Consider the following 16,509-nt stretch of genomic DNA (forward strand, 5'->3'; position numbering starts at 1 on the left):
GTTCCCATAACTTGAGGATGCCTCTGTGATTGCCTCCCTACCACAGGATGCAGCGCACATCCCATTGGCATGGTCGCAACGGCACTGGAAAATTGGATAGGATTGGGCCCTCAGACATCTACTGTAATCAAAGAGATGATACCTTGTAAATATGGAAATGGTATGAATGGTGAAGGTCACTCTTTTCTACACAAAGAAGGTGGACACTGGGCTGGCCCTAGACCAAGATAGGCCAGCATATAAACCCCAGAAGACTGGGGTCTTTGAATTTTTTTAGTTGGGATCCAGCAATTTTACTTTGAAACAACTTTCACTGCAATCAGAACATCTTAACGTAATTTAGGAAGGTGATTCATTTGGAGATGCAGTCATATCTAGAGAAATGGACATAACATAATGGGGATATTATCTGTTAGAAACAAATATCACATTTGATGTTTTGCACCTGAGTTTCATGGTGTGGAATGCATTGAGGTGTAATTCAGTAATTTTTTAAAATGAGAAGTTTAAATGGGATCAAGTGATTTGAAAGTCACAGTCCGGAGTCTGGAAACCTTGCCCTGAAGCAGAAAGGCGTGAGGGATGCCTGCAGTTTATGCACAACCATGGTGGCTTAGAAGGCCTTTTTCTTTCCCTTGTTGATTGACTGAGAACTGGCTCTGAAACCAGGTTACAGTGCTACTTCCAAAATGAGTCCACCACAGAATTACAGCAAGATCTCACCAAAAGGAGACATTCCACAGTAAAACTGACTTGCAGAACCCCTCATTTCATATGCATTTAGGATTGTATGAATGAATAGCCAAGTAGTAAGCTTTAAGGAGCTACCAGCTTGCAGTGGCTAGAATGCTCAACACTGACCAAGGAGATGTGGTTTCAAATCTGCCCTTGGTATGAAGCCTGCTGGGTAGGCTTAGGCCAGTCACTCTCTTTCAGCCTACCTAGCACAGCTCACAAGGCTGCTATGAAAAACAGGCAAACCTCATGTACACCACTCTGAGCTCGTTGGAGGAAAGGTTGAATACAAATTTAAGTAGAGTTGGAGGAAAAAACAGGATCAGCTATTTTCATGTCTAAACATGTGATGGTTAGGTACCCTTGTTCATATCTGGACACTTATCATACTTACCAATGTTAAATGGTAGTGTTTCCATTCCAATATAACCCTAATGGTTGTATTCAGTGGTGTAGCAAGCTAGAGGCAGGCAAAATACTAACTTTTGCAGGGAACCTCATTGCTGCATGCAAGTAGACCCTCCCCCTCCCCTTTGGAGCCATTCTGGGCAGGGGAGCAAAACAGAGGCGAATGCCCAGGGCAGCCTGCACGCTGTGGTGAGGCTCCCTGCAAAATGTAGTGCTTTGCCCCCCCTCTAGCTATGCCACTGGTAATATTGGTATATTGCCAGAGCACTGTTTGACAAATAAAACTTCTGAAGCATCACAAAATGGTACAGGCAAGTATGTGGGAAGGAAAATTGTATGTTTTGTCTTCACAGAAAATGCTTGAGAGCAGGTGCTTGGGCAATGCAAGCAACATAATAATACAAATTTTTAGCCACTTCATTTACCATCATTTTGCTACAGCACCCTTCATCCTGGGTTGACTTTCAGCTATTGTAGCCAATGAGAGTAGTGCATTTTGCCCAATCAGTGCCTGTTTCCTGCTTTATCGCTTATAACAGGGGTGTCAAACATAAGGCCTGCGGGCAAGATGTGGCTTATGGAAGCTTTTTATCCAACCCTTGGGCTCTCCCAGCACCACCATCAGCTGCTGCCTGAATCATCATCATCAGTGCCACTGCTGAAAGGGAGGCCCACTTGATAGGCTGGATCCTCCACATTGCTGGATGTATTACCGTACCTCTCACTGCAGTCACAATGGGGATATATCTGAGTGAAGAACTGCATTTTTCTAGGTTCAGTGCTTTGAATTTCTACAGAATGGAATAGTCCCACTACACTATCTCCTGTAATGAATGCATAACTGAATATATTGCACAACCCAGCTCCAGCCATGTGGAAAGGTCCTCAACACATCTCAGAGAATACAACATAAGAGGAGGAGTTCCGTACCCCCACCACATAAAAATTTGTTTTTTGTAGGTGGAGGGTCAGGGCAAAGGGACAAATGCCCCCTTACACTGAGATTTCCAGCAGCCTACATTCCCCTGTACCAGCACCACTGCATCACCACATGGGCATTTAGTGAGGATTGGGCTAAAAGTTATGTTGCTTGACTTCAATCACTGAGATTTAAAAACATGCTTAGCTTTTTCACAGAAGTGGAATTTAAGAGCACTTGCATTTGGCTGGATCAGGTCCAGAAATTCCCCACTGCTCAGTACTAGGATTCAGGGGAGGTATGGAAAGTTGCTGCCTGTTCCATCCTATGCTGTGGATTAATCCATGAATAGCTTGATTTGGGATTATGACCAGTTCGCTGAGTACCTTTTGACTGGCACTTATGCTCCAAGAACGAAAGAAATTCAAAGAGGCACCAAAACAAGATGGAAGGCTGGCAAACTCCGTCCAGTGGACCAATCATAATATTTAGCACTGTACAAACATCAATTAACAAATCCTCACAACATCCCCTGTGAGTTAGGGTGGCATTATTGACCCCGCTGTACAGATGGAGTAACCGAGGCACAAAAAGAGTAAAAGATCATGGTTAAAAATAACCCATGGGCACACATCAAGATGGCAGCAAACCCCCATGATTCAGTGCTCCTCTCTCCATGCCTGAGCTGAGACTAGTTACACAATCATGCTGCTTCTTTAGATACTAGGTCCCAGACATGCCTTCTAAGAATAATAAGTGGGATTGCTGCCTGTTAAACAAAGTGTATTTAATATTAGTTAAATCATACCACAGTTTTATTCCCCAAAATAATACAGTGTCCTTTCACATTCTCTGTTCAGTTCCACCATGACCCCAAAGCCCTTTCCAGTGTGTTTCTTAAAGTATGCTTTCCCTGTGGCCGAATGGGAATGTATTGCACATGAGTCTCATTGGCAGGGGGCCATGAGCAGGTGGGTATCTCTGTGGCTCTGAAAATGCACAAGTGTAGAGAAGCTGCCAGACTGGGATTCTGCCTCATGAGTTTGGCTGAACTCTTTTTGAGTTGTGCTCTTCTGTTGCTTCCACATTCCAGGGGAAAGTGTGGGCCTCCTGTTTGCTGCTGCTGTTGTACCAACCAACAAACAGGAAGCTCCGGACAAAACGTATTCCCCTCTATTAGTTCCTTCAAACCTTCAGGGCACATCCCACTGCATGGCTGACTGTAGCAAGTATGCTAAGGGGGCTCGAACTGCCCCACTATGCCAGCAAACAGCCAAAGCCACCTGCAGAGTTGGAGTCTCTTTCAAAACAAACCAGCAAGCAGAAAAAAATTCTGATTGAGCTCAGATCAAAACCTGCAGGGAGTGGGCAGAGCGACTGTCAGCTCAGGCAGAGCCAATGGTGGGGTCCTTCACTCAGGCAGTCCCGCAAAACTGGGGTTCTTCTCACAAGGCTTCTTTTTCCCTCTGGGAACATCTGCTAAGCTTCATCTCTGTCAGCTGGATGTACCGTACAACGTTGGTATCTGCAGGGGAAGAGAAGGAAGAGATGCTCGCTTAGCACAACTTCCTGCTTGAAATTGGCAAGCACCCACATACATTCCTCTTAATTGTGTCTCTTGCTAATTATTACACCGCACAACACAAAAATGGTTTGTGTTGAATCTTTCTTATACAATTCCTGGAAAGTAGCAACAGCCATTTCAAAATGAGTTCATCCCAACCGTTACATAGTCTCACTCCATCAACTGCACAACCCCACTTTGCTGGCCTTTAACAAAACCAGGACCTGGCTTCAATTTGCATGCACAGAGAGCTACGTGACTCTGGATGTCCGCGCCAGAAAGAAGAGCATGGCAATACATCTATCACTGACTGTTAGCCATGATAGCTGTATATCTCTGAACTGTTGTCGGAGCTATTGTCTTCATGCATTGCGTTGATTTGGGCCCCTCCTAAAAGCATCTGGCTGGCCACTGATGGAAGCAGGATGCTGAACTAGGTGGCATTTTGGTCTGATCCAACAGAGCCCTTCTTATAATAATCTTATAAGACCATAAATAAATTAAAATGCACTTCCCAGGGTGGGGCAAAAGTCACTTTCTCAGCCATAGAAACCCTTGACGGTGGTGATCTCTGTAAGATTTCTTTTTCCTCTACCCCACTCTTTCAATCCCCCGTCACTTTGCCAATTATCTTGCTAGGTAAGTGTGAATGTATTCTTTAACATATGATGCCACGCAGATGACAAGGCCAGCTTGCAGTATTCTTAGTACCCTGTATCTTGTAATATAATACACATTATGCAGCGGATGACTTTTATTACTGAAACCAAATGTGAGCAGATCCAATGGCTCAGAAAAATGAAAACTGAGATCCTGGTAGTTATCCTTGCAGAATTTCATATGATACAGAGAATAATCTGATTCTTCATATGCAAGCAAGATGGTTTGGGGAGACTTTTTGTAATCTGAACTGACAGCACTCTGTATGTTCCAAGAAGTGTACCCAAGAATCCCTCACAAAGTCACGGAGAATCTTGGGATGCCCCTCTCCATTCATACATTTCTAAGTTATCAGAACCCTGATATGCAGTGCTGAGGTCACCCTAGCCCAGCAGTTCTCAAATTGTGGGTCTGGGACCCCCCCAGTCGATTGTGACCTAATTTTTGGTGGTTTGCAAAACTGAAAGGGTTAAATTAGGCTATGTGCATCAAGAGTTAAACAAGCTGCTACTTGGGAGTGGGGAGCACTGCTGCTAATCACCATCATAGCCACAACCCTTGGCATTTACAAATCAGGCAGTAGCCTCTGGGGTCTCTAAAAAGTTTGAGAACCACTGCCCTAATCTATTAAGTACGTACAAGCAGTGTTGTTGCCTGACTTAGAGCGCAATCCAAACCTGCGCTGCAGCAGGCAAGCCAGAAGGCTTGCGCTGCATCCAATGCAGGTTCGTTGGCTGTGCGCCCCTATGGGTCTCCTCGGACCTGCGCCACCTCCAGAGATGGCGCAAGTCCAAGGAGACCAGAGCAGCACGAAGCCGTTCCGCTCTCCCCGGGGATGGGGGTTGAAGCATAACCGCTGGGTCCCAGCCCTGCCCCTGACTCCCTGCGCGCCCACCCCCGGGCCCGCCCTCCCCCGCCCAGGAACACCACCCCCGCCCACCGAACACCACCCCCGCCCACCTTCACTGCTTGCGTCGGCGCCAGAGCGCCAACACAAGCGGCGGTGCAGGAGTCGCAGCGGAGGCTTCTGCCTGCCTTCGTGGGTCGGCGCATGTAAACGTGCTGATGCGGCTCCCAGCCACGGAGGTGCAAATGTGCTTTACAGCATGTTTGCAACTCTCCTATGCCGGCCCAAGGGACTTGGGCCGGCATAAGGTGTGCTTTGGATTGTGCCCTAAGGAGTATATTATCTTAACTAATATGAGAGGAATGTATTATGAGCAGAGTGTGTTTCATAAACAGGGCATCACCACTGAGTAGGTCCTTTTCCCAGTCACCACCCACCTCTGCTGTAAAGTCAGGGGCACAAAGAGGAGGATCTCTGATATTGATCTCACCTCTTGGGCAAGTTTGTATGACTACCAGAGCACACACTGAAGACACAACATGCAGTTCCACCACTGAAGCTGAGCAGGCCTGGCTTTGAAAACCCCTTGAGAACCAAAAACCTTCCCATATAGTTAAGATCTTCCCCCAGAACCTCACCCCCATGCTGCCACCAGATGTTAGAAGGATGGCCACCAAAGAGAGGGCTTTCTTTGCTGTGAAATCCCAGCTCTTTGAAGGAAAAGTGGGATAGGCCATGATTGCAATTTTCCTAACCCTAACACCCCCCCCCCCCCGAGATTCCCATTACTTCCTTACAGAAACATTGAACAGATGAATTCTTTCACATTGGTTTAAAAAGTCCACAATGAAAAGAGGATTGGACTATGCAAGACATTTTTGCGGCTGAGAAAACACCCGTATAAAGCTGGGAGAAGTGAGGTGGTTATTTTTCTCCCTGACAGAACTGTCAACCTGAGGGAAACAGTGTCAAGACTTGTTAACTTCTCAAGACCCAGAAACCTCCTGGCTAGTTTTCCTGGAATCCTTTTGAGTTATATTCTCTTGTTGCTTCTCACAACTTTGATGTTGCAAATGTAGTTGTCATCACCCGGACGTGATTGTATAGCAACTAAGGACAGCAATAGGCCAAATTTAAGAATATGGGGGGGGGGAGGGAAATAAGTTGCTCTACTGAAGGGTGGGTTGCCCTACTTACCACCCACCAAGTCAAATGCAGGTCACCATCATGGATGGTAGCCATAATGGCCTCAATACATCTCTTGTTTTTGCTCTGTAGGATTGCCAGCCCTCCCAGATTGGGCTGAAATCCCCAGGCATCAGCATCAATCTCCAGGTGACGACTGAAAGCAACCTGGACAGTTTTAGCAGAGCCTCCAGGAATTTCCACCATTACATTATCTTGAAAAAAAATTCCTCCAGGAATAGTGTCAGTCAGGGTTGACAGCTCTATTGCTATCTTCCTAGAAGGGCAAGAACAGAAGGCTTGGTCCAACATGTGGCAGTCTGGTGTGCCACGAATTATACAAGCAGGCCTGGGATTTGGGCTCTTCATGTGGATGCAAACAACCAATGTTTTGATTGCAGTGGACAAATCACATGTCAGTTTGTGCTGGACACAATCACCATTGCCAGTTATGGAGAGGCGCTGTGTATAAGTCTTCTCTCATCACACATCCTCCTGTGCCCTAAGTCATCTGAGCCAAGGATGCTGTGTTCTCAGAGGGCATGGAAGCTCCGAACCACTCCTCAGTTCCGACGGTGCCCCCTAGAGGCAAGAATGGAATCCTGGAGGGTAATTAGGAAAACCTGTTCTAGTGCAGCTCGTGCTTGACTAGCTCTCTGGTTAATTAGTGCCATTTGCTGCATTTCTTCATTGAGCTTCAAAGAGCCTGATTTGAAGCTTCACTCCCAGTTTCAAAATGATCATCAGCATTGATTTTACATAGCATGTCATATCTATCAGCTAACAAACATCTAACTCACCGTAACCCCCAAACAGAGCCAGGCCAATAAATTCCTCTTCTTAGGAAAATATACAAATCCTTTGTTGTATAAGTTCTGTCCTCTATGGCATTTCATTCGGCACGTATCTGACACCTTGAACGTGTGCCCAGTGAACACGGTAAGTGATAATAGCCTAGACATGCTACGAAATCACACAGGCTCAAACTTGCTGCAACCAAAAAGGTGAGGTGGCGTGGGGGGGGAGATTAGGGTTCAACACACAATGTGCCTCTTGGAGACCAAGCTCCCTCTCAACTCAATGAGAAAGGTAACTACTGACCCTCAGCGCAAATTCATCCACATGGATAATTTCTCAAAAGCATTTTTGTTTCAAGAGCTAGAGCGAGAACAGGATCAAGCTGAGTTCGTGCCAAAAGGCAATCTCAGGGCTTGCTCGCTAGAAATCTCTCTGGCAAGTCTTAATATAGGATTTCTCAGAAACTACTGGGAAAACAGTAATCTTAGAAGCAAAGACTGGCCAGGGCCCTCTATTTCCCCTCCCTATCCTTTATCACTGGGCAGGAAACCCTTAGTTGAAGAAGCAGTTTCTGACACCAGGCTTTTCACAAACACTTCCAGTGATGGGGTTCCACAATGTCTTTTGCCAATGTATTTATTTTCTTATCTCCTCTTACAGCTTAATGTGATTTGCTTTGCATTCATTGGAAATCTATTGCAGTGTAATCTAACACCCATTGCTTCATCCTCACTTCTTTATGGTAGCATTTATGGCTGGCTGCCTTACCGTGTTATTCTTTTCACCAGGAAATCTGTTTTGTTTGCATGGCAGCGGAAGTGTGATTCCTGGTCCAGGTACTGTATATGAATTGGGAAGCTACCATGTTTTTTATGGGATCAATAACAGGCAGACATGATAACAGCTTGTGTGCCGCTGGTGGTAACAACCAAGGCCAACTCATGCTATACTGCTAGGAAAAATGAATTTGCTGCCCCCTTAGCATCTTTGCTGCCCCCTTAGCAACAACCCTATATCAAGAACTGAAGAGGCAGAACTTTCACCATCCTTGGGACCAGTGGTGTAGCTAGAGGGGGTGCAGAAGTTTTGCAGGGAGACACACTGCTGCGTGCAAGGGGCCTCTTCTTCTCCCCTTCGGAGCATATGCCTCGATTTTGCTCCCATCACCTGGAATGGCTCCAAAGGGGAGGGGTTGCCTGCACATTGCAATGAGGCTCCCTCCAAAACTTTGCACTCCCTCTAGCTAAGCCACTGCTTGGGACAGACCTGCCATGTTAGGACATTTGTGTTTCGTGGAGCCTGCACACCAATGCCAGCATCAGGCAAGGTGGGACTTGACAGCAAGAAGTTGAAACGCAAAGTTCCAGGCCAGAAATCCTGCCCCTTCAAGGTGTTCAGTCTTCAGGTGGGGGGCAGAGTCCAAGAGGGGCATTTGAGGTCTCAGTATACCCCTGACCCTTGTTGCAGGTGCCCTGCAACTTTCTCCTTTGGAACTATCCATGGTACATGGTATAGTTGCCATTACTGCCCAGAATGGCTCGGACGGCGAGAGGGGCTTCTTACATGGCGCACTATGGCGCCTGCAATACTTACCATGCCACCTTCCTGAAGCTATGCTACTGCTAAGGAGGCCCTTCCAAAATAACAGAGTGAAATATATCTGCGATGACAGCCATGCTAGTATCTGACCAGTAGAGATTTTTTTTTTAAAGAAGCTGCCACAACTTTGTTACAGTTCCCTGCCTTTCCTCAAATTGCCTTCTTTAATGAAGGAACTGCACAATTACCTCAAATTCCTCTCCACTTGTTTTGTGGCTGAGGTTAGAGGGCAGGAAAAATGCATTGGAGGCAGGTCAGTCTCAGCTCTGTAAGCCTTTGGCAAGAAAATAAATAGCTTTAAGAGATTTGCCTCACCTGCAGCAGCCTTTCAGAGCAGAGGATTTTCTGTGCGGTTAAATTCCTGTTGGCCATTTAAAAAAATTCCTTTGTTTAGAAAAGTAATTTTCTCCTGACTTGTCCTAATGCATCCCTTTTAAAACACATATACGAGACAGAACATGCTTGTGATATTTCAAGCGTGAGGACTCAGAAGAAGTGAAGAGAATAATGCCACCATTTCACAGAAGGAAAAACTGGGTCAAAGAAGAAAAAATAGCCTATTATTTTGATTATAGCACTTTAGAGCAGTGGTTCTCACACATTTAGCACCGGGACCCACTTTTTAGAAAGAGAATCTGTCAGGACCCACCAGAAGTGATGTCATGACCAGAAGTGACATCATGAAGCAGGGCAATTTTTAGCAATCTGAGGCTGCAATCCTACCCACACTTGCCAAGGAATAAGTCCCATTTACTATCATTGTTAAAAGAGCAGCTTGTTAAAAGTACAGGTCTGTAACATTTTCCCAAATGCAGTCACATACCATGGTAGCATCAAGTCTAATATATTAAAATAGAATATTGAAATGAATGGGGACCCACCTGAAAGTGGACCTAGTGGGTCCCGACCCACAATTTGAGAAACACTGCTTTAGAGTATTCAGGATCCTCTGCATACTTTTTCTCAGTATTCCACTTTTTTTTTTTTAAAAAGATCATTGCTTATCTTTGTGCCACTTTACTTTCAACATAAGTAGCATTCCTGGGGTGGGCACAGCATTAAGTTTTGTAGGTTGCCTCAATGCGTTGTGGAAGCTGTCCCTCCCCCCTCCCATCTGCGGAGCCATTCCAGGAGATGCTTCAGGATTCGTCTCACTGCCCAGAACGGCTCCAATGGGTAGGGGCAGCTTCCACAGTGCGTTGAGGTGCCCTGCAAAACTTAGCAGTGTTCCTCCCCCTCCCTTCCCCAAAAAGCTACTGCTCAACACAATTACGAGTCTTCAGAAACAATGGCTAACAGATATGTGTTTCAGGTGAGCTTGTCAATGTTAGATTTCAACCACTGTGGTTCCTAGGTGTGGTAGAGGAAGGGGTGGAGCCCAACAGACAACTGGCAAGAGTCTTGTTCTGGCAAGGTTGTGAGTCTGTAAGATGTTGAACCTGCCTGGAAGAGACTGACACATGGCATGGAGTCAAAGATCTGAGGGTCATAGCAACATGGATTCTGTATGTTTGTTTTATTTATAAAATAACTACAGAATGTCCTGAACTGGATTGGGATCGTAGCACAGCGAGAGAGGACCCACCAAGATGATCCCAATCCAAATTAGTCTCCCATGGCTCTGACTTGGCTTCACTAACAGCTTTTTCCTCCAGTGCTAACTGCAGCCATGGGCGAGGGGGAATCCAACTGGGGCATCAGGAAGAAATTATTGACGGTATGGGTGATACAGCAGTGGAACAGATTGCAGAGGACGGGGTGGGTTCTTCCTCGCTAGAGATCTTCAAGCAGAGACTCGGCATCTGCTGGAGATGCTTTAGGAGGATTTCGTGCTACAGGCAGGGCGGTTGGACTACATGAATCTGAAGGTTTCTTCCAGCTCTATGATTCTATGACTATGGTGGGGGCAAAGGGTTAATTCCTCTCTCTGCTTCCTGTGACCCCAAACACCCAAGCCTGCTTATTTGCATTTTAAAAATTTAGGGCTAAAAAATATGATTGACATCATGGCTCGTTTGACCCCAAGGCCAAATGAGCATGTCAATTAAAAAATCAGCCCTACAGAGTGCCCACCCCTAGCCACATGTGGGCAACAATGCAAACGGACTGTGCCCTGGCTTGGGCCTTGCATTCCACAAACACTGGGGGGCCTCCAATTTTGTTCTGCCTTCTCTGCTGGGACCTTACAGAAACATGAGGGGCCATGGGCATCTGAAGACATGATGAAAATGTCATGTCTGTCCTTGGGGAAAGGTATGATGCCCAGTAATAGAGCGTCTTCGTTGCCTGTTGAAGGTCCCAGGTTCAGTCCTTGACATCTCCAGGTAGGGCAGAGGACAACTCTGCCTGCTCCTGGTGTTTGCTTAGCAGTGACTGTGGAAGGCAGATGTGGAGGACCTCTGCACATGCACCCTGAATTCTCACACAGCGGCATGTGAAATGGCACACAGAGCCTGTCCTCATGCTTCAGTACATGCATAGCAGCTATGAAAGTCACATACTAAAATGCAGCTGATTTTTTTTTTTTTTGCAAAAAATTCTAGCAAATGGCCCAAATCTTAGGCTTTTACATGAAAACATGGCAAACGGTCCAGAGGCCCAAAACTGATCAGGCTGGCTTTTTTTTCCTGGTTGGTCTGCAGTTCGAATTGCAGATCAAATCTCTGCTTCCTCACACAGAAGGAGCTATTCCCATCCTTCAATAGCCTTGTCAAAAAACGTGATGTTTAAAGCAATGCGTTTTGACGATATATTTTATAATTGAAGAAAAGCAGGTGGCTGGCCCTCAAATGAAAGCATGTTAAGGGTGCAGAAGTGATCATGATAGATGCAGTGGCTGGAAATATTGAACTATATCCTGAACATTAACTCAAAGCTCAGGAAAAAGATGAAGATGCTTCTGTACTCTCCTCTAATGAGTTTTATGTATTTCCTGTGGCTGACTGAGACACAGAACAGGACGGCAGCCTCTTATCTAGTTGGCCTGACCAAGAGCGTATATGAGTATGTTGGCTGAGGAGCAAGTCTAGGGTGTGCAGCTGTTCAAGCCCAAGTTGCTTCAGGCAGCATGCAGCCCACACATGACAGATGGACTCTGATGCCCCATGGGATGCTGGCAGGGCAGCCAGAGCCGAAACACCTCCTGTGCAAAAGGGAGGAAGATGCTTCCCATATGCATTTGGGTAAGGTGGACTTTGACCTCAGCCTGGACATAAAGGTCCCAATCAATGGATCCTTATGAGCTGATGGCCTCGTTTGCTAAACTGAGCACCATTCAGGCACTCAATAAGGGCTCCCAGTCATCATCACCATCATCATCAACAGTATTTATATACATCCTTTCAATAAAAAGTTCACAAAGTGGTTTACAGAGAAAATCAAATAAGTACAAATGTGTCTGATGATTCTCCATGGGCCAAAACCAATGCCCATTTGATGCGGCACTGGGACTGTATTTGCGGTTAATGAGAACAGAGTCACAGACAACAAAAGGGTGGTGGCAGTTCTGCCCCTTGCAGATAATTCCTGGATAGCAAACTTGCATATAATGAGAACTGACTGTATCGATTTTTACAAAACTGGTAACCTGCTGGGAGGGACCTGCGGGGGTGGAGTTGGGAAGGAGATGTTGGATTCAAACCCTCTGCCCAAGAGGCGACTGGTGCCCTCAAAAGCGACCTGCCAACAGTTGTTTCAGTAATGCCTGCATAATGCAAGTGCAGTCCAAGCTGCCAGATGTCTGGGGTGCCAGTCCAGGTTTTCTAGTAATCCCCAAACTGCATTCTTTTCCTTCATTTTTATTTTAAATTTTGCACAGGATGGTGTAGTGATGAGAGAGTCGGACTCAGAACTGGGAGAGCCAGTTTCAAATCCCCGCTTGGCCACAAAGCTTCCTAGGTGACCATGGGCCAGTCATTATCTCTTAGTCTCACCTACCTCACAGGGTTGTTGTGAGAACAAAAAGAGGGGAGGAACAATGAACACCATCCTGCTCTCTTTTTATGCATCATGGCATAAAAAAATGTGAATAAAATAAATAAACTTTACAAAATACATTGAAACTACACCATGTTAAGACTTTGTACTAAGCTCTTGCTTCCAGTTTGACCAAAGCATGGAACTGCTGCACCAAACTCTCTCCCCACAACAAGCTCCTAAACTCTGGAATAACAGAATAATTTTCTCATTCTTCTGGGCATGCTTAACGGCTGCACAGATTCTTGGGAATTGATTTGATCACCACTGCTCTCTCTCTCAAAACTGAGACTGTAAGCAGCCTGTCAGTGGGATAGCTAGAGGGGGTGCAAACCACTAAATTTTGCAGGGAGCCTCACTACAGTGTGCAAGCAGCCCCTCCCGTTCTCCTCTGGAGCCATTCTGGGCAGGGGGAGCAAAACGGTGGCCTCCGGAGAGAGCACGTGGGAGGCTGTTGATCCAACCCGCAGATAAATGAAGCTGCAGATACGGGGTCCACAGATGGGGACCCCCTGTACTGTATTTATATACTCCTTTTCAACACAAAGCTCACAAAGCAGTTTACAGAAAAATAAAATGGCTCCCTATCCCAATCCCCGATGCAGAAGAACACCAGCAACATCCACTAGAAAAGGCACTGTGCTGGGAGGGGGGGCAGAGAGTTGCCCTCTCCCTACTAAATAGAAGTGGAGTACTACTTGAAAAAGTGCTTCTTTGCCCTGTTAGCAAGCAAGCAAGCAAATAAATAAATTCTAGACTTTTATTTAGGATTATTTTAGATGCCTCTATATGCAGATGATCTATGTACCTTTATATTTCGTTATTTTTTGTTTTCTCAGTGTTGTGCTACATGCCATGCACCTTTGGGAAATTAAAAGTCAGAGTGTAGCGATACATTCACTGACACTTTCTTCCCAGCTCTGATGCAGGCAACACTAATTGCTGTATGTGTTGCTTTCATCAGGCTGGGTGTCTCAGTGCCTGGTCACCAGGGCTCCTAGGATTCTGGTGTCTAGGATTTTGGAAATACTTCTCATCTTTGTGCAGTGCTGGTGTCAAATGGAGACTGGCGATTAATTGTGTGAAATGTTTTTCAAGCCCTGGCTATCGTTATTCTAGAATCATGGCATTGTATTATGGTTCAAAAGGACTTGAAAGTCAGCCTACATTTCAACAAGTTTCCTAGGACATCATGAGCTACAACCTGGTTACATGTTGAGGAGTTCAGAAGATTAGTCACTAGATAGATAGCTGGCTGGCTGGCTAGTCCCATGACATCACTACCATGGAAAGAATGTCATCTAATTTGACAGAGCCATGTGGGAGAAGGGAGGAAGTAAGTAAGTAAAGGACACACACTCCACAGGTACCACAGCAGACAAGGTAAAGGGTCTCAAGCAGCTGGATAATATACAAAGTCTGCTCTGCAAAGTCCTGTAGGGAGCACTACACTTCTATTCCGATGGATATATATCTGTGAAAAGTCCAGCCTATCTCTTGGGGCAGCACACTAAGCAATTCTTTGGAACCTACAAATGGAAGCCCCATTTTGAGTACTTTCTCCTCCCCGTCACAACTTCCCTGTGTGCTAAAACATCATCACATAGTGTGTCTTCATGCCCCCACCAGCAGCAGTCAATGAAAGTGAGGCAAGGAAACCTCCAACATTCATGATATAGGGAGAGGAGAGGAGAAGCCATATCTCAGCAGTCGAGCATGTGCTTTGCATGCAGAAAGTACTAGGTTTGATCTGTGGCATAGGGCTGGAAAAAGCCCCAGTCTGAAATCTGGAGAGCCATGGCCAATCAGTGTATACCAGGGGTGTCCAAAGTTTTTGGCAGGAGGGCCACATCATCTTTCTGACACTGTGTCGGGGGGCGGGACGCAAAAAAAGAATTAATTTACATTTAAAATTTGAATAAATTTACATAAGTATACATAAATGAATATATTAAAGATGAACTTATATGAATGAATGAAAGTCTTGCAATAGCTCAAGGCCTATAAAAGACCTTGCACAAAGCAAGGCTGGCCTTTCCTTTGCTGCTACTACTGCATCACAGATGTGAGACAACAAACAGTGGAGGGAGCCCTCATGCCACAGCTCACGTGAGAGGTCAAACAGTCGCCCTCACGCTGAAAGCAGTTGTGTAGGGCCAGTGCGGGCTCCAACAAACCTCTGGAGGGCCAGAGACTCATTGGAGACTGGGAGCTCCCTGAGGGCTGCATTGGGAGCCCTTGAGGGCCGCAAGTGGCCCCAGGGCCAGGGTTTGGGCACCCCTGGTGTATACAGTACTTTTAGATGAACCAATGATCTGCAGCTTTGTATGCTATGGTGGCTGCCTATGTCCATAAACCTTATGGCATAAAGGCAAACTTGCATCAAATTACTGGCGCCAGGTTGCAATTTGGAGGAGCAGCCCTGTGTTAAGGATGGGGTTAACCTTTGTTGTACTCTTGGTAGACTAAACAGGTGAAGAGAACCTTCCCGGGAACCTGCTAGGAAAGGGAGAGTAGAGTTTGTCCCTTAGGACAATGGTTCCCAAACAGTGAGCTGTGGCTCCCTGGGGAGCTGCAACACCAGTCAGGGGAGCCATGGAATCCTCATAGAAAACTTGCTACCCTATACAATATATAGGATGGAAGTCCTAACATGGGGGTAAAGGGCATAATTTGTACCAAATTTGGGTCAAAAAGGGGGCCCAGGAGCCAAATGAGTGGGTCCAGAAATTTCCTGGGATCTTTCATTTTCTGCGCTAGGCCAAGGAATGAATACATGACACTCCTTAACACTGAGTCAAATCTGGCAGGAAATTGGCCTGCTATAGTAGCTCTTTGTCTTCTTCTTACGAGGAAGGAGTGTATAGGAGCTCAGGGACACAGCTGCAAGACTACAGCTGCTGCAGAAGCAAGTTTTGGTCCACACAGGACACTTTCCATTCTACTGTGAGCCTAAATACGATGATGCTAATTTTCTGCAATGTTTTTCTATATTTAAAAGATTTTAGAGAGACTTAGGAGCATGTTTGGTTTCCATATTACAGTATCCAGTTGCCAATGCCACGTGGGCAGGTAGACCTGGGCTCCAAAGTCTATTCTGACTGTTGCCACCTTCCCCCTGGCATGTTTCACCCCCCTTCACCTCTATTCTGCCCACTCCAGTTGCCTCCCTCCCCCTTTCTATTTAGCCCTCCCTCTTTGTGAAGGGGCCCAAAAGAAAAATTGTCCCCCCGATAAAATAACTCTTGGAGGCCCTGCTCTAACAAGGAGCTGCAGTCAGGCCCAGTAGCTTCAAGGCAGTTGAAGTTGGGAACCACTGCCTGAGGAGACCATTTCTGTTTTAAAGGGCACTAGTGAAGAGGCAGCCTGAGACAACTTGTCCTGCTAACTGTCCAGTACCTGCTGGCTGTCGAGACCTGGCTTCTTGCAAGTAGTAAAGTGCCTTGTTGTAGTCTCCCAGGTGGTAGAAAGCGACGCCGGACCGATAGAGGGCCTTGAAGTTCTCCCCTTCTTTCTTCAAGACTTTCAGGCAATATTCCTTGACGCGCTCATAATTCACCAGCTCAGCTTGAAGCAGGCAGGCTAGAAGAAGAGAGAGAAGCAAGACGGTTTAGAGGTATCGCCTCTCCCACCCTGCCTCGCCTCCACTTCCCGACTGGTGCAGGAGGAAGATGCAGAGCCAGGTGAGGCTATGACTCAGAAAACATCACCCCTTCTCTGGCCCAAGAAGCAAATCCAGCTTTTCAGTCCCTAATCTCAACAGATATGGGTTATATTTAGACATTTCGGCAAAAGCACATTAGTCAGTGTTGTTTGTCT

At 46.1% G+C, this 16,509-nt stretch overlaps 1 protein-coding gene across 1 annotated transcript in view; it reads right to left on the bottom strand.

The window, feature by feature from the left end:
• Window positions 1-2,524: 2,524 nt before the first annotated feature.
• The window catches only part of TTC9 (tetratricopeptide repeat domain 9), a 32,770-nt gene continuing 18,785 nt past the window's right edge, over window positions 2,525-16,509 (bottom strand). Inside the window, exons 2-3 of the mRNA XM_066636739.1 lie at window positions 16,090-16,272; window positions 2,525-3,587 (exon numbers count right to left, since the gene is read on the bottom strand). Of these exons, the coding sequence (XP_066492836.1) occupies window positions 3,508-3,587; window positions 16,090-16,272 (263 nt within the window). The 3' untranslated portion in view covers window positions 2,525-3,507. The remainder of the gene's footprint in view (window positions 3,588-16,089; window positions 16,273-16,509) is intronic.

The sequence above is a fragment of the Tiliqua scincoides genome, chromosome 1, assembly GCF_035046505.1.
Source record: "Tiliqua scincoides isolate rTilSci1 chromosome 1, rTilSci1.hap2, whole genome shotgun sequence".
In the NCBI taxonomy this organism is placed as follows: domain Eukaryota; kingdom Metazoa; phylum Chordata; class Lepidosauria; order Squamata; family Scincidae; genus Tiliqua; species Tiliqua scincoides.